Raw genomic sequence first — 26773 nt, forward strand, 5'->3', positions numbered from 1 at the left:
CCTCCAAGCAGGAGCCGCGTTTCGGATGGCACGAGCAGCTCGGGGGAGGACGCTGGAGGCACAAAGACCCGGATCCACAGGCTCTGCATGCCCCGTGCTGCTGGAGCCGGGATCTTCCCAAAAAACCCTCCTGACCTGCCCAGGGAGCGGTGCCTTTGGCTCTGCAGAGGCAGAGCCGGCTCGGGGAGGGGGCAGAGTCCCGGTGTCCGAGGGGTCCCTGGCTGTGCCCCAGCTCCTGCTCTCCCACACACGGCCATTCCCGAGCCACGGAGCCCTGTGGCTGCGCAGGGAAAAGGTGGGAGAGGTTTAATAATCACCTGTCACAGCTCTGAGCTGCAAAGAGCGAGGAAAACCCTGAGGAAAGCGGGACCGAGAGGCTCCGGGGAGAAGAGATGGCGGGAGCTGCATCCCAAGGGTGCCCCAGGAATGAAGCACTGCATCCCAAGGGTGTCCCACGAAGGAAGCACTGCATCCCAAGGGTGCCCCAGGAATGAAGCACTGTATCCCAAGGGTGCCCCAGGAATGAAGCACTGTATCCCAAGGGTGCCCCAGGAATGAAGCACTGCATCCCAAGGGTGGAGCACTGTGTCCCCAGGATGGAGCACTGTGTCCCCAGCACCAACAACTGCATCCCGAGGGCACAGCACTGTGTTCCAAGGACAGAGCACTGCATCCAAGGACACACCACAGCACCTGCCAGCTGCATCCAACACCTTTTGTGTCTGTGAATGTGCCCAGCCTGCACAGGGGTGACAAATAAAACTGTCACAGACCGGGATAAGTCACCCTGAGCACCAGCACCATTCCCACACCTTCCTCCTTCCCGGCCAGAGAATCTGGTTTAGTACTTGTGATTTTGCCAAGAGGGCACTAAAGGCCCTTCAGAGAAGCTTTTTATCTTTGGGGCTTTGCTTTCATTACTGCTGGAAATCCGGGTGAATCAAAGCAGCTGTTTCACAGTCAGGACAAGGAGTGAAGACACCACGTTATCCCACTGAAATGAAGGAAAAAGGTTCGGGAAGAGCAGAGGAGCTGACCCCCAGTGTGCCTGGAGCAGGGAACACCCCCCTCATCCCTCCCACCACGGGTCAGGGGTGCTCAGTCACCACCAGGGCTCCGGCTCTGGGATATCTGGAGGAGGGAACCCAAAACTGGAGCAGCAGTGAGAACCAGACCTGCAGGTCACCCAAATCCATCCGAGCATCCTCCGAGGGCTGTGCTGGCTCCGGATCAGCGGGACCACAACGTCCTGTCCCCAGTGCTGGGAGGGAGCTGTGGAACGGATCCTGCAGGGATCTGGTGGCTCTCCCAGCAGCACACGGCCAGGTGCTCAGCGAGGAACTGCCCCTCAGGTCCCACTGGGCTGATCCTGCCCCAGGGAAGTGGCCACTCCAGATCTTTGCTGGCCGGATCAGCCACAGGGAGCCGGATGGGCAACGTCAGTCCTGGCACGTGGGGACCACCAGTCACATCCCAGTGCTGGACTCCTGGGAGCATGCCTGGAAAGCTGCTGGCTTTGATGGACACCAGGTTGTTTTTATCCCACTGCAACTTGGAAGGACAGAAAATGAGGGATTTAGGGGACAAAAATTCCCAACAATCCCCCGTTGGTTTCCCATTGCAGCCTCCAGGAGACGTCCCGAGGGCTCCCAGGGCTGCTGGAAGGGGTCCCTGTGCCCTGACCCCGGCAGCGTCCCGGGGTGCCAGTGAAAGGGAAATTCCCAGCCGGGCAGCACAGGCGGCCGGGCAGGAGCTGGAGCAGACAAAGAGCGACTGTTCCTGGAGGGAGCCGGGAAGGGCCGGGAAGGGTCTGGAAGGGACAGCCCCGGCACGGCCCAGCCCTTGGCAGGTCACCCAGAGCCACCCTGTCACCTCTTGTCTGGGGCACGTCTCTTCCTACGGGATTTGGGGGGATTATCCAGGGGATGGGCGCCGGGGTCAGCCTCGTACTCGGTCCTGTAAAACCTCCCAAGGGAGAAAAGGAGCTTCCAGCCTTCCAAATCCTTTGGAATGTTCTCGTGAGACAGGCACGGGGAGGAAAGGACAGCGCGGGGGGACAACGTGCCCGCACACACTGGGACACCCCCCACCCTCTGTGTGACCCAAGGGGCATTTGTGGCTGTAAATCAGCCAGAAAAGCACAACCCCCAGCTTTTTGGGCCCCCCGGGACAGCAGGAGGTTTGGTGAGTTACTGGGATGTGGGAAGCAGAGGTGCCAGTGCTGGTTCCCATTCCTGCTGGTTCCCGTTCCCTCCTGCTCCCTGCAGAGCTGAGGAAAGAAACCCCCCCGGACCATCCCCCCTGTCCAGCAGTTCTGATCACTGGGGTGAAGATGCAAACCCTGCCCAGCTGTGTGTGTGAGTGGGAGGGACAGGGAATTTTCCAGAGCAGGCAGAAGGGCTCATCCCAGGCAGGTAATTCCCTTTATCCCGATGACACCTTGGATTCAAATGACCCCCCTGCAGTTCTGGAGCACACACTGAGCCACTTTGGAGCCCTGTCCTAAACCCACCTTCAAGTGGATGTATCCATTCCAAAAAGCTGTGAACAGGAAGGAATTCACTCCCTAACCCGCTCTGAGATCCAGCAGCAATCCCAGCTCTCATCCCATTCCCAGCCCAACTGTGGGGATCCCAACACCCACAGCAGGGTCAGAATTCCAGAATGGTTTGAGTGGGAAAGGACCTTAAAGCTCAACCAGTGCCACCCCTGCCATGGGCAGGGACACCTTCCACTAGCCCAGGTTGCTCCAAACCCCATCCAACCTGGCCTTGGACACTTCCAGGGATCCAGGGACAGCCACAGCTGCTCTGGGAAATCCATTCCAGTCCCTCCCCACCCTCCCAGCCAACAATTCCTTCCCAATATCCCATCTCTCCCTGCCCTCTGGCACTGGGAAGCCATTCCCTGTGTCCTGTCCCTCCATCCCTTGTCCCCAGTCCCTCTCCAGCTCTCCTGGAGCCCCTTCAGGCCCTGCCAGGGGCTCTCAGCTCTCCCTGGAGCCTTCTCTTCTCCAGGGGAACCCCCCCAGCTCTCCCAGCCTGGCTCCAGAGCAGAGGGGCTCCAGCCCTGGCAGCATCTCCGGGGCCTCCTCTGGACTCTCTCCAGCAGCTCCACATCCTCCTGCTGCTGTTCCCAGGGCTGGGGCAGCTCTGCAGGGGGGTCTCAGCTGAGGGGGCAGAGGGGCAGAATCCCCCCCTGCCCCTCTGTGGGATCAACCCAGGGCACAGGGAGGGTTCTGGGCTGGGGCAGGTCCAGCCTCTCACCCACCAGCATTCCTGGAACTGGTTTCCCAAAGCTCCTCCAAACCTCTGCTCCCTTACTCCCAGCACTGCCCAGCCCAGTTCAGCCTCAGCAGCCGCTGCGACCACGAAGCTTTGGAGGCTGTAAATAGAAAAAACTGTGAAAAAATTGTCATTGTGATTTACCACGTTCTGTGCATCCCTCAGGAAAAACGTCTTCAGGATGAGAGGAGGGAAAATAACCACTGCTGGCCCTGTCACAGGTGGGAAGGGTGAGATCCCAAGGCACAAGCCTTGCTGGAATGCAAAGATCCAAGAGCTCCTTCCCTCTCCTCCTTGCCCTGTGTGGGAGCAGCACTGAGAAGCCCACTGAGGGAATGTTCAGCAGGAGACCCCAGGCCATCCAAGGAGGAATTCCCAGTTGGGGATGGGGCTTCCGTGGGGTGTCCTGGACCCAGGGGTTTTCCTTCTCAGGGAATTGGGGACTGTGGGCATTATGGGATCCTGGAAAGTGGTGCTTCTTCTTCCAAGGGAAAGGCTGTCCCTGGGTGAAGCAGCAGGAATGGCTGGAATATAATCCAACCTGGATTCTGGTTGCAGTTTAATCAAAAAGGAAAACCCTCCTGGCAGCTCCAGAGCCCGGTAGGAGAGGAGGGAAGAGCATCAGAATGAACCCATTAGAGGAGTGGGTGGAGGAGCAGTGGGACCCCTCCAGGTCAGTGAGCCCAACCCTCTCCCCTTCCAACCTGCCACTTCAGAGCTCTCCTTTCAAGTGTGATCCAAGTGGGAGCACGAGCCGGAGCCAGCGGGAAAGCAGGAATCAAACAGCCACGGTCCTGCCGGGCCTGGGCTGCTGCTGCACCTCCTCTGCATTCATTAGGCTCTGAAAACCTGGAACAGCCTTTCCAAGGCAGCAGCTCTGAGTGTGTGAAGAGCCTTCCCCTCCCTGCGTGGCGTCGGTGTCTCCTCCAAGCTCAGGCTTTGTGGTTGTCCCGCTGCAGTTCCGATTCAGCCCCAGAACAGCCCCGGATCACCCCAATTCCCAGCTCATCCTGCACACAAAGGCAAAGGAGACTCCACAAACTCCACAAGCTTTGTACAAAAACCGCTTTTTTTTGCTTTTATTTCACAAAATTGGGTGGCTGCTGCAGGAATCAAACGGGCCCTATACAGAGATCAGGTGAAAAAGTCGGCACAAGGATTATTTGTACAGAAACAAAACAGTGTCGGGATCCAGGTCCTCGGCAGGATCAGCACTAGGACAGTAAAAAATAGTCTCCCCCTGGATCCCTGGTATTGATCACGCTAAAAACAACCTGAGGTTACTCTAAACTGGACTAAGGGCTGCCCCAGGAATCCCATGCTCACCCAAAGACCCTGGAGGGGGAGGAAGCCTTGGACTGGGAGGGGAGGCGGGCGGGCCCCACTCCCTGCGAGGCACCGCGGGGTCTGTGCTGGGAGCACCCGGCAAATCCTTCCTTGGTAAATGCTGGAAGCGGTTCTGGAGGCTCCAGAATTTTTGGGAGCCTCCCTCCAGCCCATCCTCACGCCCCCCCACAGGGCCAAAAGCCACCCTTCCAATCCAGGAGCAGCCTCGGGCCCTGGGCAGGGAACCCCAAACCCTCCCGGGGCAGGACGAGGGCGGAGAACCCAAACCACAGGCAGAGAAGGATTTTTTGCAGGATTTTTCTCCCAAGTTTTGGCAGCCTGCAGGTCTCACCAGGTGCTCCCAGATCTGCCTGGTGAGGCTGTTCCCTCCCCAGCCTCCAGCCCCGTGGGAGGTGGCCCCAGCTGTCCCCAGCTCCGCTGCCCGCCCCGGCTGTCCGCAGGAGGTAGTTCTGGCATTCCCATCCCAGCCATCCCAACCCAATCCCAAATTCTAGCACTTCTTCGCTACCTACTTTATCTTTTTTTTTTTCCTGTTTTCTTCATTTTAAAAAGTACAAAGTATATGCTCCAAAAAGAGGGACTAAAAATGGGGGTTTATTCCTCAGTTGGCTACGGCACCGAACTACTCAGAGGGAAGGTCCAACTACCACCTCCAAAGGCAAAGGAAAGGTAAAAACTGGAGCAAGAAAACTCCTACCATTGAGTGGTTTTATTCCAATTGATTCACTCCTGGCTTCATTCACACGGATCAATATTTCCTGTAATAAGTTAGCGGGGCAGCCCCGGCCGTCAGGACCAGATGTCCCGAGGGAACAGGGCTGCCATTCCTGCCCCTCCCTGCTTCTCCTGCTCTGCTCCAAGCACTGGTTTGGCATCTCAGCTCGGTGCTTTGCTCTACCCAGAGACCCCAAAACACTAAATCACCCCAGAGTGGGCTTGTGCCTCTTCCTAAAGCTCAGCTCCTGCCCCCACCCTAAAACCTGGATTATTTTACCCTTCCCGGGAGAAGCCAAAGCTCAAAGCACCAAGAGGAAGGAAACCAGCGTGGAGCTCTGCAAGGCAAGCAGGCCAAAGGGGAAAGGACTTCCCACCAGCAACATGGAGGCACTCCTGGCATCCCTGATCTCCAGCTTTCCCAAGGGAATGCCAAGCCCTGCCGGTTCCGAGCGGTGGGGAGGGGGAACGTAAGTGTGTGTGTAAATCACACCCACGTGGGAAGAGGAGGTGAAACCCCCCCAGGGGACAGAAGGGAGCTGAGGAATTCCTTTTTGGTCACCACTGTGTTGCTGTGGAAGCTCCTTCCCTCTTCCTTGGCTGCTTAGGGAGCGGCTGAGGCCGGGGGGGCTCCGGCCGGAGGGGGGGTCACTCCTTCCGCGGGCGGCGGGGGCTGCGCCGGGGGGGGATCTGCAACAGAGCACAGGACACACCGTGAGCAGGACACGGGGCGCTGCAGGGGGAGCAGGGACCCCCCAGCCCTGCCCAGGGGCCTCCATGCCCCGCAGACACAGCTGTCCCACGGGAATTCCGGCAGCCGGGACTGTGCGGGAACGGCTCCCACCCTGCGGGGTCACCTGCGGCCCCACTGCACCTCCGGGGTGACCTGCGGCCCCACTGCACCTCTGGGGTCACCTGCAGCCCCACTGCGCCTCCGGGGTCACCTGCAGCCCCACTGCGCCTCCGGGGTCACCTGTGGCCCCACTGCGCCTCCGGGGTGACCTTCCACCACCTGCAACCCGGGAAAGAGGAGAACATTCCCCCGTTTGCACAGACAAGGTGCCAGGGGTGCAGCTCAGCAGCTGGCAAAGTTCAGGCCAGGCAAGTTCCAGGGCTGGAACTGGCACCTCTCCCCTCCCAGCTCCGCCCTCGGGCCCAACTGTGGCTCTTGTGTGGTCCAGATAGATGGAAGAGCAGATTTTACATAAACAGAGCCTGCACTCCCCTCTGAAGGGTGGAGATAGGTTAAAAAGCAGAGGAATCCAGGGATGCAGCAAGAGGAGGGAAGAAAGCAGGGATAGGAAAGGGCAGCTTTGTGCCCAGAGAGGAGACACTAATGGAACATGACTGACTTGTTTAGTAGGGGAGAAAAAAAGGAGAAATTAAGATAAGGGAAGAGAGCAAACAGGAATACAACCTGACATGAGATATTCCCAGTGGTAGAGGCTCAGGAAAAAGGAAGGAAAACTAAGTAAAGCTGGAGGAGGAGAAGAATTAGAGCAAAAATAGCATCAGCTGGAGTATTTCCCACCAGGGCTGGTGAACACCAGTGAGTCAGAGCTCCTGCAGCTCCAGCCAAAATGAGATGGGCTTTTCCCAGTGACTTTTTGGGAGAGTGATCCCAATTCCTGCTCCTCTGGGGACAGTCACACTGAGTGTTCCTGGGGTGCAGATTCCTGTGCTGAAGCAGAGCAGCAGCTGAGCCCAGGGGGGAATTAATAATGGCCAATTTATTGAGGGATCCCTGACTGAGAATTCCTCAGTAATTCCTCCCTGTGCCAGCTTGTCTTTTGCCTTCTGGCTTTGGCCACATTCTCACACTCACTCAAACAACACCCACACTGGGGCTCCTGACTCAGCTGCTTTTTTGGCTGCCATAAATCAACTTCATTTTTGGAGGTGTAGGTTTTACACTGGGAATGTTCCTCACATGGTTTATCTTCTGCCTCCTCCTAATCAGGACTTCCCAGTTCCAACTTCAGGGTGGCAGGTTTTCAGTAAGGAATTATTGAACTGGTTTCTATTCTGATATCTTTGATATTTGAGGATTTATGGTGAATTCCTGACTCTCCACTGAGCCAGGAGAGGTTTTTGATCATCACTACTGAGCCTCAGTATCATTATAAATAAAAGAAGGGATGTTATAAATAAAATAAAGGACAATGGAGTGTGTTTGGATGCCCAGAGGGGAGAGGAGCACTTAAAGCTTCAAGCACATCCCTGGCACCTGTCAGGGCTGGCAGCACGCACAGACCCCGCTATTCCCACAGGAAATACAGGGGTTTCCACTAAAAATCCCTTCCCCAGAGACAGAGGAGCCACAGCAGGAGCCCCCCGAGGTGCTGTGCTGGGCCTGCACTTACACATGCCGTTGGGAGCTGCCAGGGGCACCCGAGGTCCGATGAGGTTGCCGGCCATGGGCGCCATCCCGGGCGGGGGGGCCCCCCCGGCAGGGTGGAGGTTGGCTGACACACTTGGCATCATCCGGCCTGGCAGGGGCTGCCCGGGGAGCATCGACCCTGGCCCTGGCATCTGACCTGGGAGGGGAGGGAGAGACACGATGGTGAGACCCTGGGAGTGGTGGGAAGGGAAAACCAGAGCGAGGGGCGGCCCCAAACACCCAGGAAATGCCTCTTCGGCCCCAAAGGCAACACACTCTCCCCCCAGGAAGGGCCACGGGGCACTGGGCATCTCCTGGGAACGCTGGCACAGTCAAACCCAACGTTGGCAGTGACCTCCCACCAAAAGGCACCGGATGGAATCCAAACAGTGGGACACAAACGGCCCGGGATAACCAGGCACCAAAGGAGCCCCTGGTGGGAAGGAGCAGCCACGAAGCCCCACGGACTAATTTAATGGGAGAACTGAAATGATGCAGCTGGCAATTGGGCTGCATGGGAATTCCTACCATTATCCCCCTGTTTTGCTGTGAGGGAAGATTCCAACACTCCTGCTCCCAAACCAGCTCCGCAGGAGACCTTCCTGTTCCAGCTGCACAAGGACCTGCTGGAATCACCTGTCTTTGAACACCTCCAACAACCATGAGTGATGCCTTAAAACCTCATGTGAGACATGATTTTGCATAATCCAATTACATTTCCTTTTACACACTCCCGTGCAGGGACAGCACTTTGGTTGGACAGCGGCGATTGGACTAAACTGGGATTAAACACGGGGGAATTCCTGCCACCACCACAGCAAAACCAAACTCCTCTTTCTGCAGACATGTTTGTTTTTTTTTTTTTCTATTTTAGAGAGTAACTGCTCCAAGACAGTGGCTCAAGCAGAAAATGTGGAAGTGTGACCTACATAGGGGAGAGAGCTTAGAACAGCAGCCGCGGGAAGAGATAAAGGCAAAAGGTTCAATAAAACAAGATTTAAGAGACTAAAAAAAACCCTTTCCACGTTAGAGACCAGGGAGGTTCCTGTCGCTCCAAAGGATTCCACTGCTACCAAACTGCAGCTCCACATTCCAGGGAAACGGATGAGGAACCACTTTTAAAGGCTCTCCAAGGTATTTATCTCTATCAAACGAGCCTCTCCCTCTATTAAATCAGCTCCTCGAGGGGCACTGCAGTGATAAACAGCTTTAGGGGTTGTCTCGCTGGAGCAGTGATGCACAGGGCTTGGAGCTGATCCAAACCCTCCTGCACACCTCTCCCTGCTCCCCCCTCCCAGGGAAGACCTGCAGGCCCAGCCAGTGCCCCCGAAGGTAGACAGGATTCGGGGGCAGGATTTGGGAGGGAGCAGCCGCCGCTCTGAGGAGATGTGCCTGGCTGACATCCCACTCTCCCACCACTCAGTGAGCTGCTTCCCAGCCCTGGGCAGGAAGGAGCAGACAGCAGCTGCAGGGAATGCCTGCTGGCTCCATGCAAAGCCCAAGGTGTGCTCCTTCCCAGCGGGAACACGGCTCACAAGAGCCGGGAATCACGGAATCCCAGATGGGCTCGGGGTGGAAGGGACCTTAAAGCTCATCCTGTTGCAGCCCCTGCCACGGCAGTGACATTCCAGCAGTGAATCCATCCATCCTCCCCTCCACCCTCCCTGGGCAGGGAGGGTGAATAACTAGGCCCAGGGACAGGGGTGGGACTGACTAAGCCCAGGGACTCGCGTGCCGAGGGAGCCGAGCGGCTGCGGGGCCCCCACGCTGCCGCCTCCCCACTCCTGCCTCCCCACTCCTGCCTCCCGGGAAGCACGCAGGGAAGCATGTAGGATGGGAGAGACTGCCTGGGGAAGCTGCTGGAAGCACAGAGGATGGGAGAGATTGCCTGGGGAAGCTGCTGGAAGCACAGAGGATGGGAGAGACTGCCTGGGGAAGCTGCTGGAAGCACAGAGGATGGGAGAGACTGCCTGGGGAAGCTGCTGGGGGTGTTCCAGTGGTGAGGGTGGCACCGGGACCCTCAAATATTCACGGATCTGCAGTAAAACCCCCCCGGGAGGAGCCGGGAGCAGCTCAGGCCTCGGAGGAGCTCACGGACGGGGAGATGGAGACTGGAGTGGCCCCAGCATCACCCACAGCCTCAGTGCAACCACTGCCCCCTGGCTCATTTATTCACTATTTTAGTCTGTAAATATAACAAACAAAACATGTACTATTTTTATTTACCATTCCAGCCAAACCCACCAGATCTGGCCTATTCCTGCCCCTCTTGCCCCGGCAGGTTTTCACAGAGCAAAACTACACCAGGAGAACCCAACGTGGTGCCAACATTTGTGTGTCATCAAGCACCCTCACACCTCCAAAGCCACAGCTACACACGGGTTACAACGCTGTGGATCAGCTGCAATCCCATTCACCGCCCAGACAACTTGGATTTCCTTTCATGCCACTGCTCCTGCACCTCTCCAGCCTGTGAGCTCTGCACGCAGAGGAGCCGTGAGCAGGGATTTCTTCCCCTCTGCCATCTCGAAATGCCATTTCAGATCCTCTCCTCACCCTGTTCCCCCCCATCTCCTCAGCTCTCGTCAATCACTCTAAGGACATGGGACGTGGCGCTCTGTTCACGGTCTGCTGCACCCACAGCCACTCTGCCTGGCGCTTATTGAGGTCACAAACCTGTTTGAAAACATCACTGAGGACCAAGGTAGAGCCTGGAGTGAACCCAGGCAGCTGAGCAGGAAGCTGTGCAGGTATTTCCATGCCAGCCTGCCCTGGGGGCTGTGCTGGGCAGGCTGCCCTCGGGGCTCCTCAGGCACTGCTCAGCTGCTGGGGGGGTTCTGAACGGGGCACTTCTCCCAGAGCTGCTGCACACACCAAAGGGAAGCAGCTCATCCACACCTCCAGTCACAACTTTATCCCTGAAGGAGGAACAACACTGTGGGATTCACCACTGAGGTCTCTGAACTGGCCACCTCAGAGAGCAGGTTGTGACTGGGGAGAAGGTGAGACCTTGGGGAAAGAAACGGCTCCTTCTTCTTCCAAAAGCACTGGGAAGCTGCACACCAAGGAATTCCTCCCTGGGAGGGGGGGCAGGCCCTAGAACGGATTTTGCCCAGAGAAGCTGTGGCTACCCCACCCCTGGAAGTGTCCAAGGCCAGGCTGGACAGGGCTTGGAGCAACCTGGGCTGATGGAAGGTGTCCCTGCCCGTGGCAGAGGGTGGGACTGGATTAGCTTTAAGGTCCCAAGCCCAACAATTCTGGGATTCTGTGATCTCCCCACGCCCTCCACATTTTGGCACCTCCACCAAGGCTGCAGGAGCCCCACGGGCAGACCCACAGTGAGGGAACTCACAGGTGTGGGGTCAACGAGGTGAAGTTCCCCACTTTGTTCCAAAGGATCCCAAATTAGCAACTGAGCAGCAGAAATTGCTCCTGAGCTGTGTATGCACAGGTCTGTCAGCAGAATATTGGACTGGTAATGCTCCAAGACTCACAAGCACAATAAATACACCACAACACCACAACTGCCCTAGAAATGTCAGAGGAGGGAAACTGTGCAGAACACGGGAGTAGTTCTGTGGGATTTCCCACAAATTCAACACGACCAACATGATGAGATAAAGGATTATTTTTTAATGTATATATGGGGGGTGTACATGAAGTGCTACTGTTGAGAGTGCCAGTGTGGCAGTCAGATTTCTGGAGATGCCTCCATGGAATGAACATTTCCAGAGATTTGCCCTGTGAGGATGAAGAGTTCACAGAATCCCAGAATCAGTGATGTTGGAAAAAGCCCTCCCAGCCCATGGATCCCCCCCTGGGCTTGATGCCCCACCTTGTCCCCCAGCCCAGAGCACTGAGTGCCACGGCCAGGCCTTCCTGGGACACCTCCAGGGCTGGGCACTCCAAACCTCCCTGGGCAGCCCCTTCCAGTGCCTGACCACCCTTTCCAGGGAGAAATTCCTCCTGATGTCCAACCTGACCCTCCCCTGGCACAGCTTGAGACTTTTCTCAAGGGAAGCCAAACTCTGGGCATCTTGACCTGCCTGAAGAGAAAGGCAGGTCCCTGGGAGTGAGGATCTCCAGGATCCCCAGGGTATAAATCCCACTCCCAGGACTGGCTCAGGGTTCAGGTGCTGAACCTGAGGAAATGGTGGACTTGGCCATTTTCCCTCCCTGCCCTCAAGTTACACCAACTCCACTGTGCAGCCAAAGGACTTCCCAAGCATTCCCAACAAACTTCCACTGCAGAACTCAAGGAAACAAGACTCTTTTGCTCTCTAGGCAAGATCAGCTGGGATGTGGTTGCAGACACAGAGGGGTTGGCTTCCAACTCTGAAAGGGCCTCAAATTCTTCCCTTCACAAAAGTATCAAACCAGAAAACTGCCAGGCCAGGTGGAGGGGACAGTCCTACTCCTGGAGGTGTCTGGGATGAGACAGCACCAGAGGCTTCACTGCTGTGGGAGCCAGGAGTGCTGAGCCTCATCCATCACTCTGCTGCCCTCCATCAGGGGAGGTGCTGGTGGAAAAGTCAATCTATTGACCAGTTTTAATCAAATGTGAGGCAGAGAAGCACTGACTAATTAACACAGACCCCCATTCCCTGACACAGAGAGGGAGCACTGGGGCTGCAGAGCCTGGGTGGGGCTGCAGTAATAAGGAGTGATGTGAGCCAGGGCTGTGAATGTATTAGAAACAGAGTTTTCCTGGTCCCCCAGTGGATACAACAATGCATTTCATGCTGTTCCACCTCCAGGCTCTGCAGCAGCGTGTCAGTGAGAGCTGTCCATGACAGGCCACCATTCCCCCCTTAAATCTGTTCTCAATTCCCCCTTTTTCCATTCCACAGGTTATTTCTTCCCTCCACTGCCACGTGAGCAGCCCTGGGTTGTTGCTGCACCCCCCACCAGACACACAGAGGTGTGATATTCCTGGAATCTAAACCAGACTGCATTTCAGCACATCCCAGTTCAACTGCAGCAATAACCAAACCAGCTCCAACCAGTCTCAGCATTTTTTGTCCACAACAAAGTCAGGAACTCACCAGCCCTTAAAACCAGAGTGAACTGGAGCATTTCCATCACAAGACAACTCCTGCCCAATTAGCCCAATTAACATCACAACATCTGCTGAGTGACTCCAGTTGTCCTGCTGTGGACATCCAGCTGGATCAGGTGCCTCCCATTTTCCTGGTCACCTGCCCATCCTGCTGTTTTCCTGTGCCCTTCTGCTCTTTCCCAAACCAAACCCTTCACACAGGGCTTTTCCCAAGAGGAAAACTCAACCTCCTGTAGCTTCCTGTTGCTATGTCCTATTTTGATTATGATACCCCAAACTCTTCAGCTTCTTCAGAGGATCCCTGAGGCTGGAAAAGCCCTCCCAGCCCATGGATCCCCCCCGTGCCCCATCCCCACCTTGTCCCCAGCCCAGAGCACTGAGTGCCACGGCCAGGCCTTCCTGGGACACCTCCAGGGCTGGGCACTCCAAACCTCCCTGGGCAGCCCCTGCCAATGTTTATCACCCTTTCTGTGAAGAGATTCCTCATGAAAGGAGTAAGAGCAGCAGCCTAGGCAAATTCTTCCCCAAGATTTTTGGCTAATAACCACTGGGATCTTGTTCCAGAGCAGTGGTTGGTCAGGCAGCTGAGGACTGACAACAGCTCCTCTCCTTGGCTGTGCTCCACTCACACCACCAGGTCACCACGTGCCAGACAGTGTCAGCTGATTTTAAACTACCATTTCAACAACATCACCACCTGACCTCTCCACCTTCTGCAATCAGGAGTATCTCCACCTCTGGAGACACCCAACCCCCATGAGGACAAGTCCCTTGCCACAGGATCCAACTGGACCTGCTCCAAGCAGGAGGTTGGATCAGAGACTTCCAGGTGACCCCTGACAAACACGGTCCTGTGACTCCCAGCTGGCACCAAACACATCCAAGGAGGACACAGGAACCTGTCACAGCTGGGTGTCCTGCAAAGGAAGTTCCTTAAGGAGCTTCCTGCCTCTGCCTCTTGTTCCAGTCCTTGCCCTTAATTTTTTTCCATGGCTTGGTGTGCCATGAACTGGAAAATTTGAGGAATGATTGTTTTTGAAGGAGCACCTCTGCTCAGATCACCGCGTATAAAACAAGTCTAAGGAAATAGAAACAACCTAAAACAGTCTGAAGTGATATTTAGGGGTTCCTTTGTCTTTTTACTTTACTTTAGAGCCTGACTGTGTCCAGGCACTGGGACTTCCAGCCCTGCTAGACAATCTGCTCCAGGGCTGATGACCCTCACAGGGAAACCAAGTGTTTTCCTGCAGCCAGATGGCATTTTCCATGTTTTAGTTTGTGCCCACTGCCCCCCACTCTGTCACTGGGCACTGCTGGGGAGAGCCTGGGGCTCTCTCCTTCCCTGCTTTTGGGGTTCACACCCATCCATAAGAAACCTCCTCCCCAAACTCCATCCACAGCTCTGGAACGGGGGTAAAAGCTCCAAAACGAAGGAGAGAAGAAGCACAGCTCCCCTTTCCAGCCAACTGTCTGTGTGTGACAGCAGCACCACTGTAACCCAGCCACACAGACCACCCACCACACCTGGCAGCACCTCTCCCTCCGGGCTCAGATCCCAGACAGTGCTTACCTGCAGGAATGCCTCCCTGCAGCTCTTACCTGGCTGGGGCGGGTGAGGAGGTGGCATCTGGTGGTGCATCATGGGGTACGGCGGGGGCTGCTGGTGGGGCAGCAGCCCTGGGTGTGCCCCAGCCCCGAGGGGGTTCATGCCAGGCCCGCTGGGGTGCTGGTGGGGCTGCTGGGGGTTCTGGCTGTGCTGCTGCTCCATCTGCTGCCGGGCCCTCAGCTCCGCGTACTTGAGCTGCTCCATGTGGAAGTTCTGCCGCTCCGTCAGCAGCTGCTGCCTCTGCTGCTCCAGCTGCACAGGGACAGGGGAGAGGCAAAGGGAGGCTGAGAACGGACATCTCAACGTGTCTGTGCAAAACACAGAACGGCTGGGGCTGGGAGGGACCGGGGACTTCACCTCGTTCCACCCACACCAAAATCAAAATCACACCAATGACAATCCTATCGATACTTGCAGCTGGTTTGGGTGAAGGCTCCAGACCATCTTCCAGCTGGAACAGATGAACTCACCTTGTTTTGTCCTAAAATCTCCCGGTTATTGTAACTGTTACTACAACACAACTCAGTGAGCACCACAGAGAATTCAGCCCTAACACAGCTCTAGGAGAAACTGGGGGGTTTTTCTCTCAGTCTTCTGCATGTTGGAATGAGGGAGAACAGGAAATTCAAGAGATTTTCTGGGTGAGACCAAAGCAGAGCGTGTGGGCAACAGCAGGAGCTCAGTGATTCCAGGCAGATCCCCCTCCACACCTTCAAGTGTAGGAAGTTTGTGACAGCTGAACAACAGTGATTTGCATCATTAAGAGTATTATGAAAAAAAAACTCAGGTCATTTAGGCCAATTGCCATAAAATAGGCTACTCTGACTAATTATGAAGCCACAGAGAGTAAGCAAGCCCTGAGCAACCTGCTCTGGTGGAAGGTGCCCCTGCCCAGGGGGTGGAACTGGATGAGCCTGAAGATCCTCCCACCCCAAACCAGTGTGGGATTCCACAAAAATACAAAAAAAGCCACAGAAAATATTACAGCATTTGTGTGCTGGCTCAGTGTCCTGGCTCTGGCAGTGTGTGATATGTGACTTATTTAACAACCACTAACAGATTCCTGCATTAGTCCCCTTCGGAACCCGCCCCGCGTGACTCGTTTACAAATATTTCATGAGCGTTTGAAGGTATATCCATAATCCAGCTGGAAAGCAGGTTGCCAAGGAGACTCTCACCTAGCACAAGTTCTCCAAGAATCCCCAGGCTCCCCCAGCACTTTGTGCTGGGCCTGGCTGCTGCCAAGGCAGGGCTGGGAAGGGAAGGAGCACCACAGAGCCGGCATTGAGCAGCCCAGATGGGCCGAGCTCATGAATAAAACATGGCCTGGCTGGGGGCTCCCGGCTGCCTGCAGGGGTGACAATGGCATTATTCATGCTGCCATGCCTCCTTTCTCCTCGGCCACTCTCAGGCTTGGTGGGGAAGGACTCGATAAAACCACCCCACCGGAGTAATGGGGCGGAATGGGGCGTGTGGGGAAACATTCCAGAGGTGTCCAGCAGCTCCCAGAGGAATTACTGCAAATGACCCCAAACAAAGGCTCAGGCAAGAGTTTTTTACTCCTTTCATACCTTTCTGAATCCCTGCTCTGCTCCCTTTGTGGAACCCCATCCTGCTACAGCCTTTACAAGGATCCCCAAACAGCATCCAGTGCCTGAAAACCCACCTTGTAGTAAAGAAAACCAGGGAAAACTTGCTTTCTACACATTCCCTACGCTCAGGATGAGGAAAAACAGAGGGTGAGAGGAAAATAAGGCACATAAACACACGTTATAACACGAGCTGGGCTTAAAACTGAGCCAAGTTTGAATACCTGGTTCTGCACCAGGCTCTGTCACCAGCTCAGACGTGGATTTGTGGGCACAGCCCCCAGTTGTACCCCCAGAGTGGCACTAAAATGACTGGCAGGAACACATTTTCGGGGGGGAACTCCATCAGTAATTTGCATTTGCTCTCCACCTCTCCCAGCTCAGCCATTCCTGCAGCAGGAATGAGGCAAGGGTGATGTTGGGCACCTCAAAGATCCGTGTGTGTCACCTGTGTGTGTCACCTCAAAGATCTGTGTGTGTCACCTGTGTGTGACACCTGTGTGTGTCACCTCAAAGATCTGTGTGTGTCACCTGTGTGTGACACCTGTGTGTGTCACCTCAAAGATCCGTGTGTGTCACCTGTGTGTGACACCTGTGTGTAACACCTGTGTGTGTCACCTCAAAGATCCGTGTGTGTCACCTGCACAGAGTCAGGGAATGGCTGGGGGTGGGAGGGACCTCTGGAGATCACCCAGTCCAGCCCCCTGCCAAGGCAGGGTCACCTGAGCAGGTGACACAGGGAGGTGTCCAGGTGGGACTGGGATGTCTCCAGAGAGGAGACTCCACACCCTCCCTGGGCAGCTGTTCCAGGCTCTCCACCCTCGTGGAGAGAAGTTCTGCCTCGGGTTGAGGTGGAACTTGCTGTGGTTTGGTTTGTGGCCATGGCTCCTCATCCTGTCCCTGGGCACCTGAGCAGAGTGTGGGACCCTCCTGACAGCCCTTGGGAGATTTGTGGGGATTGATGGATCCCCTCTCACCTTCTCTCCTCCAGACTGACCAGGCCCAGCTCCTGCAGTCTCTGCTCATCAGGGGGATGCTCCAGACCCCAAATCATCTCTGTGGTCTCCTCTGGAGCCTCTAGGGAGTAGGGAGTAGAATCTCTCCACACAACCCCATTCAGGAAATCAGCCAAAATTTTAGGTAGATATTTATGAATATTACACTTGACAATCTTCCAATGTGCAACAGGAGGAATTTCTCCCTGGAAAGGGTGGTGAGGCCTTGGCAGGGGCTGCCCAGGGAGGTTTGGAGTGCCCACCCTGGAGGTGTCCCAGGAAGGCCTGGCCGTGGCACTCAGTGCTCTGGGCTGGGGGACACGGTGGGCATTGGGCACAGGGGGGATCCATGGGCTGGGAGGGCTTTTCCAACCTCCCTGAACAGACCCAGCAAAGCTCTCACGTGCCATTAGAAATTCTGGGTCAGCAAAGCTCCCCCACCAGGCCCCTGGTTTCACACAACCAGAGCTGGCAGCACTGACATTACTGAGTTAAATGCTGAATAAATGTGTTTTGCCTTAAATTTAACACCCTCCAGAGCAGCACTGATTCCTGTCAACACTCACAGTCCCTGCACCTTCCCTGCAGGAAAAGCCAGGGCAGCAGTAACGACACATTCACAGTGTGCAGCGGCACTAAAGAGGTTTTTTTGCTTTAATTATTCCCCTAAATATCCACAATGACAGGTGAAAAGACCGACTGTAACCACCAGGAAGCCAAGGGGAAAATCTGTATGCACATTTCTAAAAAGGAAAATGTCATACGCCTCAGAATGGAGAAAAACACCCCCTGTCACTAATGGAATATATCCCCCAAAGAAAGGAATCTGCAGGGAACCTTTCCCAAAGAGTTGGGTCCATTTCCTGAGCTGCCAATCAGGGGCAAACACAGACAGAAACGGGGGAGGATGTGGAGCAAGCCAGAAACTCCTGCTGGCATCCTGCTCCAAGAGGAGACCACAGTTTGTCAAACTCCATCAGGGAACTCTGGACTGGGCACTGGGAAGAGGTTCTTCATGGAGAGGGTGGCTGGGACCCAGGGGTCATGGCACTGACCTGGCAGAATTCAAGGGGAGTCTGGGTGATGCCCTTGGTCACATGGTTTAGTTTTGGCAGGTGAGGAGTTGGACTCCAACCTGAGATAGTCTGTGATGCCAATAATGCCAAATGAGGGCGTAAATTCCATTAAATTCACACAGAAGAGCAAGTGTGGAAATTCCTGGAATTACGAATCAACATTTTCAACCCACCTACAGTAACTGGCTTCTGAGAAGAAGGAGGCAGCTGCACAACACAAGAAATGGATTAAAAGTGATCACTCTGATAAAAATGAAGTTTTGAGTCATCTGTAAGTACCTGGAGAGGAATCACTTCTCTGGAAGCCTCTTGCTCTGTATCTGACACAAACCCTCATACCTGCTGAGCAATCCAGCACTGACAGCCCAGACAGCCCCTCTTCCATGTCTGACCTCGCTGCTTCCTTCCCTTCTCCTGGAGCTGCTGCTGCCCTCCCAGCTCAGCCAAACCCATCATCACCATCACAGACTGAAGCTGGTACTCCTGCACACACCTCCTTCCCCCTCCACATCCCACTCCCAGGGCTTTCCCAAGGGCTGCTGAGAATGCCCCCAAAACACCTGAACTTCACTGTTGGAACCAGGTCTGGGCTGGGCCTGGGAGGAAAGGCAGAGCTGCTCCCTCCCCTGGGGGAAGGAAAGTTTCCACCCATTCCACTCTTTGCAGGGAAGAGCTGCCCTGCTGTGGGATAGAACCCACGTGCAAAGGCACAGAAAGGCTCAGCCCCACAGCCCTGCCTGGAGCTGGGATTAGGGAGCACATCCCTGACACCACCAGTGGTGCTCGTGGCAAAGAGGACATGCTGGCTAAAGGGGGACACGGCTCAAAAGCCACTGTGGGAGGCAACTGTGCATTTTACCTGCAGGAGAGACCCTCAGGGGGAGGAAGGGCCGGAATGCCCGGGTCCCCAGCTGGCACACACGGGTCCCTGCAGGGGGTGGTCCCACCCCAAACCCACTTACTGCCTCCTTCTCCCGGTCCATGATGGTCTCCAGCTCCTCAAAGTGGCGCAGTTTGATCTCCAGCTTCTTCATCTGGGTTTCCACCAAAAGGGCCACCAGGGACTTGATCTTCCTCTCCTCCACGGCCGCCAGGTGCTGGGGGAGAACACAGGGTTGGTTTGGGAATGTGGGCAGAGGGAAGTGTTCCAAGGGAAGGAACAGTCCAGCTCTGCCAGGGTTGGTCTGGGAATGTGGGCAGAGGGAAGTGTTCCAAGGGAAGGAACAGTCCAGCTCTGCCTGCACCCAGCTCTGCCCATCCCATCCCACTCCTGCACAGAAAGCAGGGAATTAGATTATCAATCCTACACTGGGAACCCGAGGGTTATTAAGCTTTTAATGGAATAAATAAGTGTTAAGGTTTAACACAAGAGGTATTTGGGATGCTCAGAGCTCGGAGCAATCCAGCTCTGCCTCAGAGCCTTCCCAGCACTGGGCACAGGAGCACTTCCAGTGGGAATGGGAATGAGGGAGATGGGTCTGTTCCATGGGTCATCCAAAAAGCTCCCCCAAAGCACTCGCAGGAGGCTGTTCCCTGGAACAACCCCCAAAACACAGAGAGGACTCTTGCATGTCTTGGCCACTAAAATAACTTTTTCTCAGGTTAAAGGCAAATTGATTCTTTACAAGGATTTAGCTTTATCCCATTTATATATGCACACTTAGACATAAATAATTCAGGAGATCTATATATGTCTATATATTTATGAGACATCCTATAAAAGTGTTCACACTCTCAGAGTGTGAGAAGTGTGTTAATGATGCCTTCCACCAGTTTTTGGTAAAAACCTCTTGTTCAGAATGAAAATTCACTGCAAACACCCCCATCCTGTGCTGCTTGGGGGTTCTGCAGCCCCAGATGTTTCCATGCAGTGTCCCAAACAAGCCTCACTGACATCCAGGGGCTGAGGGGAAGGAGGACTGGGCTGGCAGAAGGCGGAGGTGAGGGTTGAGGGGAAGAAGGAAAAAAGAAGAAGCTGGATTTTATCCAGCTCAAGCCGCAAGCAGACTCATATTTACTGAGCTGGGCCCCAAACTGGCTCAGAACTGTGAGAAAACACACAGTTGGAGGAAAGCAGCATTCAAAAACTCCCTGTAATCCTAATTATAAAGAGAATTTCTCCATATTGTTGTGTCATGTGACACATCTGTGACCCACCAGAAACAAAGCAAGCCTTCAGGGAAGCTGGATAATAAACATTCACACTCTCACTGAGGTGAATTTTCAGTCAGTTTGAGAGATTCAGGGTGATCCCAAGCTCATCCCACACCACATCCCTGTGAAATTCAAGCAGCTGTTCAGCTAAACACCGACCAAAGTGTTGCACACACTTGAAATAATGAAATAATGCTGGCAGGGCTAGAGAACTTAATGTAAATAACACTGTTCAGTGAAATAAACTCCTTTGTATGAAAATTCAGAGCGAGAGGAGCCCTGTGGTTGGTACAGAGTCTCCTGCCAGTCGTTTTGCCTCGTTTCACACGTGCAATTTTAACAGTGAAACCAGATGAACATCAAATCAGCAAAGCACATGATTAGGTAAAGGACAGGTCTCAAGACACACATTAGAAAGGAAATGACAATGGAGTTTTTCCTGGAGAGGCCCAGAGAGGCTGTTCCTCAGCCTGGCATCACCCAGGGCCCCCCGTGGGCACAGACCACAAGGAAAAAATCAGTAACACAAAATCAATGGGGATTTAAATTAAAAACCCAGCGCTGCTCCAGCCTTGAGTCATCACTGAGCAATGACCTTAAAGGGCTTTTCCAACCTAAATGATTCTGTAAAACAGAATCCCAGGCTGGTTTGGGTTGGAAGGACTTTAGGAACCATCCAGTCCCACTGCCATGGGCAGGGACACCTTCCACTAGCCCAGGTTGCTCCAGCCTGGCCTTGGACACTTCCAGGGATCCAGGGGCAGCCACAGCTTCTCTGGGCAACCTGTGCCAGGGCCTCACCACCCTCCCAGCCAGGAATTCCTTCCCAATATCCCACCTAACCCTGCCCTCTGGGAGTCTGAAGCCATTCCCTGTGTCCTGTCCCTCCATCCCCAGTGCCTCTCCAGCTCCCTGGAGCCCCTTTGCATCAGTGGCTCCCAGGCAAGGTCTGCTCAGTGCAGCTACCCCAGGACAGGAGTTCAGGGCAGTCATGGCATCAGTGCTGTGCAGGAGGTCAAACTGGGACCACATCAGTCCTCTGGGCAGTGGAGGGATGGATCAGGAGTTCTGCAGCTCAGCCCAGCTGGAGCAGAGCTCAGAGCAGCAGAGGACATGATCCATCAGGGGATACTTCTGGACAGAAAGGAAAAACCAGCTTACACTGGGTTAGGAATCTGAGAGGGAAATGAGGAAAAGGGACTTTAATTCTAATATTGTTTGGTCAGAAGCCAGACCCTGCAAAAACACCCTTTAAATTGTTGCTCTGTATGTAACACAGTCTCACCCCTGGACACACACATTGATCACCTCTCAAACAGCACAACTTCTTGGTGAAGCCACTGATCCCAAAAGACAAAAACCCCAAACAAACAAACAAACCCACCTCAAGATCCTGCCTCTAACCTGTCTCTCCTCAGAAGCCAACTGCAACATTCCTCTGACACAAAATCCCAAGGAAAACACCTTTGTAACAGCTTTTCACGTGACCAGGACTAGAGTTTATGATGAAGAATTTAATTACTCCCTCAGACAAGACACAGATCACCAAAAGCTTTATTATTGTCTGGGTTTTTAAGCGAGTGGAAAGAGAAATCCCTGTTGGACTCGAATTCTCCTCTGAAGTGTCAACATCCTAATTACAACCCATTATTTCCTGTAATGCAAAGCTAAAATTCTCCCCAACCATTATTATTACCATAATGAAAACTGCCACCAGCCAGGTCCCTGCTCCCTCCAGGGCTCGTTAGCACCAGGGAGGGAAACAGGAGCTCAGCTTTATTTCCTTCCATAAAACAGACATTAAATTTCATGGCTCCTTATATATGAGCAGTTTTTTTCCAACTTGGCTGAGAATTTCTGTGAGTCTGATGAACTGCAAGCTCCTCTCAGGTTCAGGTGACGACACAGTGATGCAAGAGGGAGCCAGTCTGGGCTCTGCACTTCACCAGAACACTGAACCTCAGGCTCACCTGCAATCTGGCATTTTAATGGACACCAAGTTTGCTGAAACCTGGGATTTTAGAACCTGTTTTGAAAGGTAACAACTAAAAGATGCTCAATGTCCCGGGTTCAAAAGGAGGGACTGTGCCCTGACATCACCCACCATCACAGTCTGGGGGATGCAGGTGGGGGAAAGTGTCTAAAGTTAAAGTTTGAAGAGTCAGAGGTCAGAGTGCAAAAGTCAGTACAACACACACCACCTCATTATATCCTGGAAACCCCTCAGGAATACACAGCACCCATGCTCTGCCCTTGGTGTCTATAAAGGAGGTGGACATGGAACAGGGCACCGAGTCCAAGAGCAATTAAACCCCTCAACTAAAACTCGAATCCACAGAAAGTGGTAAAGAGAAAACAGATTTTGAAAAAAAAAAAAAAAAAAGATACTCTCAGAGAAATGAGAGCAGTGTGGTTCCTGCAAAAAGGAAAGGAGAGACAATGTGCAATCAGTAATTACAGGGTGAAGAAAAGCTGTCAGATGGGACCCTCGTTCACACACAGCTCATTAGAGACCACAGACAAACACAAGTTTAGGGAGAGAAAGACAAGGAGGTGCTTTTAACAGACGTCTTAACAAGGAATCAAATCATTAAAGCTGTCTGTAAAAACTGCAAGGCCAGAACTGAAGAGCACCCTGTGTTCACAGAGCCCAGGGACAGGGTTTGTGTGGAGCCCCCAGAGCAGGAAGGGCAAGAGAAGGTTCTCTCAGCAGACCAACACCCTCAGCATCACAGCCAGACCTGCCCAGCAGAGAAAAGCCTTTCCAAGAAATAACACACACATTTTGGGGCTGTTTCTTAGGGATGTTCATCGACTTTTAACCATAAAAGCAGCTGCTTAGATTAGAACTGTCTGTTCTCTCACGCAGGGGTTCAAGCAGAAGAAAAGAAGGCAGCACTTGTGCTCCTTGGAGGTGTCAGGGATTAGGATGTGAACTCAGCTCTGGAACAAAGAGCCATTTCAGGCAGGGATTTCGGGGAGCTGGGAGCCCAGGCAGGGGGTGCTGGGCCAGAACCAACCTTGGCTTTGGTGGCAGCAGAGGCCAAGGCAGCAGCTGCAGCTGTGGCGACGTTCCCTTCCGAGATCTCGTGCTCCACTTTCCTCTTCCCGGCCTCGCTCTCTTTGTCTTTGCTCCCATCAACGTTCTCCTTGTTCTCCTCTGCCTCCTTCTCCTCTGCAACACATCCCCCCAGGCTGTTTGTGTGCTGCCCTGGCCTGCAGCACCTCAGGGTGGGGAGGGCTCTCACACTAACGAGCCCCACTAATGAGCTCATCCCCAGTCAGCCCTGCTCCCCCCCAAACCCTGACAGGGACCCCCATCTGAGAGGATCTGACCCAACACATGGACAGCTTGAAACACTTTCCATTCCCATCCTCCCAGTCCATCAGCTGCCACCAGCTTCCTCTCAGTGTTTCCAAATCAACTCCCCCATTACAGCAAATCCAAATGCTCCCTGTTCTACCTGTGCTAAAAAACTGAATCTAAGTGCCAGGAAAAGACAATAAATGAATTCCCATCCCTGGAGTGTCCCAGGCCAGGCTGGAGCAACCTGGGCTAGTGGAAGGTGTCCCTGCCCAAGGCAGGGGGTGGCACTGGATGGGCTTTAAGGTCCCTTCCAGCCCAAACCATTCCAGGATTCCATGAGGCACAAGGGAAACATGTTAAAAATAAACAAGAATGAGGGTTCATGTAGAAAACAACATTACTCCTCAGCCTGTGAAAATCATCTGCATCACTTCACAGAGAAACTGAGCTAAAATATTAACTTTTAAGGGTAGAAGTGAACAGAGAATCATGGAATGGTTTGGGTTGGAAAAGACCTTAAGGCTCACCCCATTCCACCCCCTTGCCATGGGCCACCCCCCTTCCACTAGCCCAGGTTGCTCCAAGCCCCATCCAACCTGGCCTTGAACAATTCCAGCAGTTCCACCTCTTTGCATCCAAAATGATCAAATGTTGTGGGATATGGGCAAAAATAAAATAATTTCTATGCCCTCCAGGCACTTTGTTACTGCAGCTCCCTCTCTCAGTCCCTGCACAGAAAGCTCAGCTGAGCTCTACAGTGAGCTCAAGGAAGGATTTAGAGCCCGAGTTTGCAGTGAAATTAAACCAGGCTCAGTTCCACTGAAGCATGAAACAGCCTGATGTGCACAAGGAAATATTTCCAGTTGGGTTTATGGTCTGTCCCAGCACTTGGGGAAGGCTGGTAAATCCAGCACAGCTCGAGGAGCAGCTGGGAACTGTTACCTGACTTGGGCTCTGCAGCCACTTCCCCCTCAGGCTCTTTTTCTGCATTTCTCTCGTTTTCTCCTTCTGGAACTTTCTCTGCTTCCTCAGTTTCAGCCTCTGCTTTGTTTTCCACCTAAATGGGATGAAAGATTGGTTGGAGAATGTCAGACAGAGAAGATATTCCCTGTTAACCTCATTTATAGTTTTCAAATTAATTCATTACCATTAAGGAAGAGATTAAACTGTGAAAGTTGGCTGCTGCTTAAGCCAAGTTTGACAAACATAACCCAAATCTGAAAGTAAATGCCAAACTGGGCAGAGTCTGTCAGGTTTGGTGACCCAGGCCAACCTGGGCTACTCTGCAGGTACAAGAAATCCTGAACTAAGCTGGTGGAATCATGGAATGGCTGGGAATAATGCAGCTTTCCAAGCCCTGAGAGTCTGCCACACTTACATCTCCCCAAGTGTAGCTGGCTGGCAGAGAGGCAGCAGCAGAACTACCTGGAAACAGTGAGAGGGAGCCCCAGGGCTGCACTAATCAGCCTCAATAACTGTGTGCTAGCAGGCATTATCAACAGGCTGAAGGATAGTGATAATTAATTAATTTGATAATGATAACTGATGTCTAAATATCTGATCTTTATGGGCAGGCTGGATCATGCCCAGCATCAGAACACAAACACACATCCATGTCCAAGGGTCTGCCCAGACCTCCTGCCAGGAGCAGTTTCACTGGGCAGCTCTTGGAGGCACCTCAGACACAAATGGTGGTAAAACACTGATTATCCCCAATTCACCACTTCCTGGAAAGCCTTGATGGGAAGGGAATATGTCAAGGATCTGCCAGAAAAACTTTTCCAGAGCAAAGAGCTCAGAGTGACACTTGCCTCAGACCACACTGCAGGTCATGAACCACAATGGGGCAACATCCTCCTGCAGCTTCAGAGTGACACTTCCATCTCCCATTCCTTCCATCTCCCATTCCTCCAGTCTCCCATTCCTCCAGTCTCCCATTCCTCCAATCTCCCATTCCTCCAATCTCCCCTTCCTTCCATCTCCCATTCCTTCCACCTCCCATTCCTTCCATCTCCCATTCCTCCAATCTCCCATTCCTCCAATCTCCCATTCCTCCAATCTCCCATTCCTTCCATCTCCCATTCCTCCAATCTCCCCTTCCTCCAGTCTCCCCTTCCTCCAGTCTCCCCTTCCTTCAATCTCCCCTTCCTTCAATCTCCCATTCCTCCAATGCCAATACCACCCCATTTACATTTCCTCCCAGTCCACCCTTTCTCCTCAGGACCAGGGATCAACACACTCGTATCTCATTGCTTTGGTTTGAGATGAATTCACTCTGTGGAGCTGAGGACTATTCCCTATGGACACACTGACCAGCACACGATGCCCACCTGCCTTCCCAGGCTCCCTAAAACACGAGGATTCAGGTTTTCAGTGTCAGAAGTCTCTTCCCAGCAGAAGTGCAGACCCACTCACCTTCTCAGCCTGCTGCCCCTCTGCCTCTGTTTCCATCTTTTCCTCTTCAGCTGCATCTGAGAAAACAAGAAGTGAAACAGAATTGCTGTGAGATCCATTATCACTCAGTATTTATTCCAGGGTTAGCTCAGATTTTCTGGTCTCTAACAGTGGTTTCAAGAAAGGCACAGCACTAAACTCCTGGAAGGCTCAAAGCTTATGACACTGGCTTTAGTTTATAAATGAAGTTTACTTGTAAATTTAAATAGAACTGGGTTTTCTGCTCAGTCCAGGACAGAACATTAAGTTGTTTGTTTAAATTACCAGTGCTCTGCTGAAGCCCCCAGTTCACCCACAGAGAGAAACCCCCCCTTGAGCTCCACAAAGAGCATCTGGCTGTCCTGCTCTGCAGAGTTCCAGTCCCACACAATTCCCGTTGGTAAGTCATAGCATCAGAAGATGTTTTCCCCAGCACAGACAGTTTGATCCCATGGATGGCTGGCAGGTGGGTGATGATCCTCAGTGTCAGTGCTGCCAGCCCTGGAATTGCTCCTCAGCACAGGAGCCCTGAGGTGCTGCCAGGGGGGTCTGTCCTGAGGCACCAGCACAGGCTGCAGGTCAGGGAAGGTTTAAATCCCTTTTTGCAGGTGCTGCAAATACCAGAGTTGTCCAACACAGACTTCAAAATAACTTTTCAACACTGGAGTGGCATCAAGAGTTCAGGGCTGGGCAGGGCTTGGAGCCAGCCCTGGGCTCATTCAGTAAGTTATTGCTTTCTGAAACACTTATTTGCAATGTCCCCATAAGGACAGTTGGTCTCTGAGATCAGGGGATCAACGAGCCCTTTGATGAGGAACACCATGAAGGT

General features: G+C 53.5%; 1 protein-coding gene and 1 long non-coding RNA gene across 2 annotated transcripts in view; both read right to left on the bottom strand.

Moving 5' to 3' along the window:
• Positions 1-4335: 4335 nt before the first annotated feature.
• The window catches only part of SMARCC1 (SWI/SNF related, matrix associated, actin dependent regulator of chromatin subfamily c member 1), a 62623-nt gene continuing 40185 nt past the window's right edge, over positions 4336-26773 (bottom strand). Inside the window, exons 22-28 of the mRNA XM_051806118.1 lie at positions 25927-25982; positions 24454-24568; positions 23225-23379; positions 19013-19147; positions 14384-14642; positions 7709-7882; positions 4336-6035 (exon numbers count right to left, since the gene is read on the bottom strand). Coding sequence (XP_051662078.1) covers positions 5950-6035; positions 7709-7882; positions 14384-14642; positions 19013-19147; positions 23225-23379; positions 24454-24568; positions 25927-25982 — 980 coding nt within the window. The 3' untranslated portion in view covers positions 4336-5949. The remainder of the gene's footprint in view (positions 6036-7708; positions 7883-14383; positions 14643-19012; positions 19148-23224; positions 23380-24453; positions 24569-25926; positions 25983-26773) is intronic.
• LOC127479350 (uncharacterized) lies at positions 14656-17071 on the bottom strand. Its single transcript, XR_007907532.1, has 3 exons — positions 16585-17071; positions 16441-16523; positions 14656-16405 (listed from the first exon to the last, which is right to left on the bottom strand). It is a non-coding gene; the product is annotated as an uncharacterized LOC127479350 (long non-coding RNA).

Source organism: Manacus candei, unplaced genomic scaffold (genome assembly GCF_025592945.1).
Source record: "Manacus candei isolate 608988 ecotype Guabito, Panama unplaced genomic scaffold, ASM2559294v1 h1tg000066l, whole genome shotgun sequence".
Lineage (NCBI taxonomy): Eukaryota > Metazoa > Chordata > Aves > Passeriformes > Pipridae > Manacus > Manacus candei.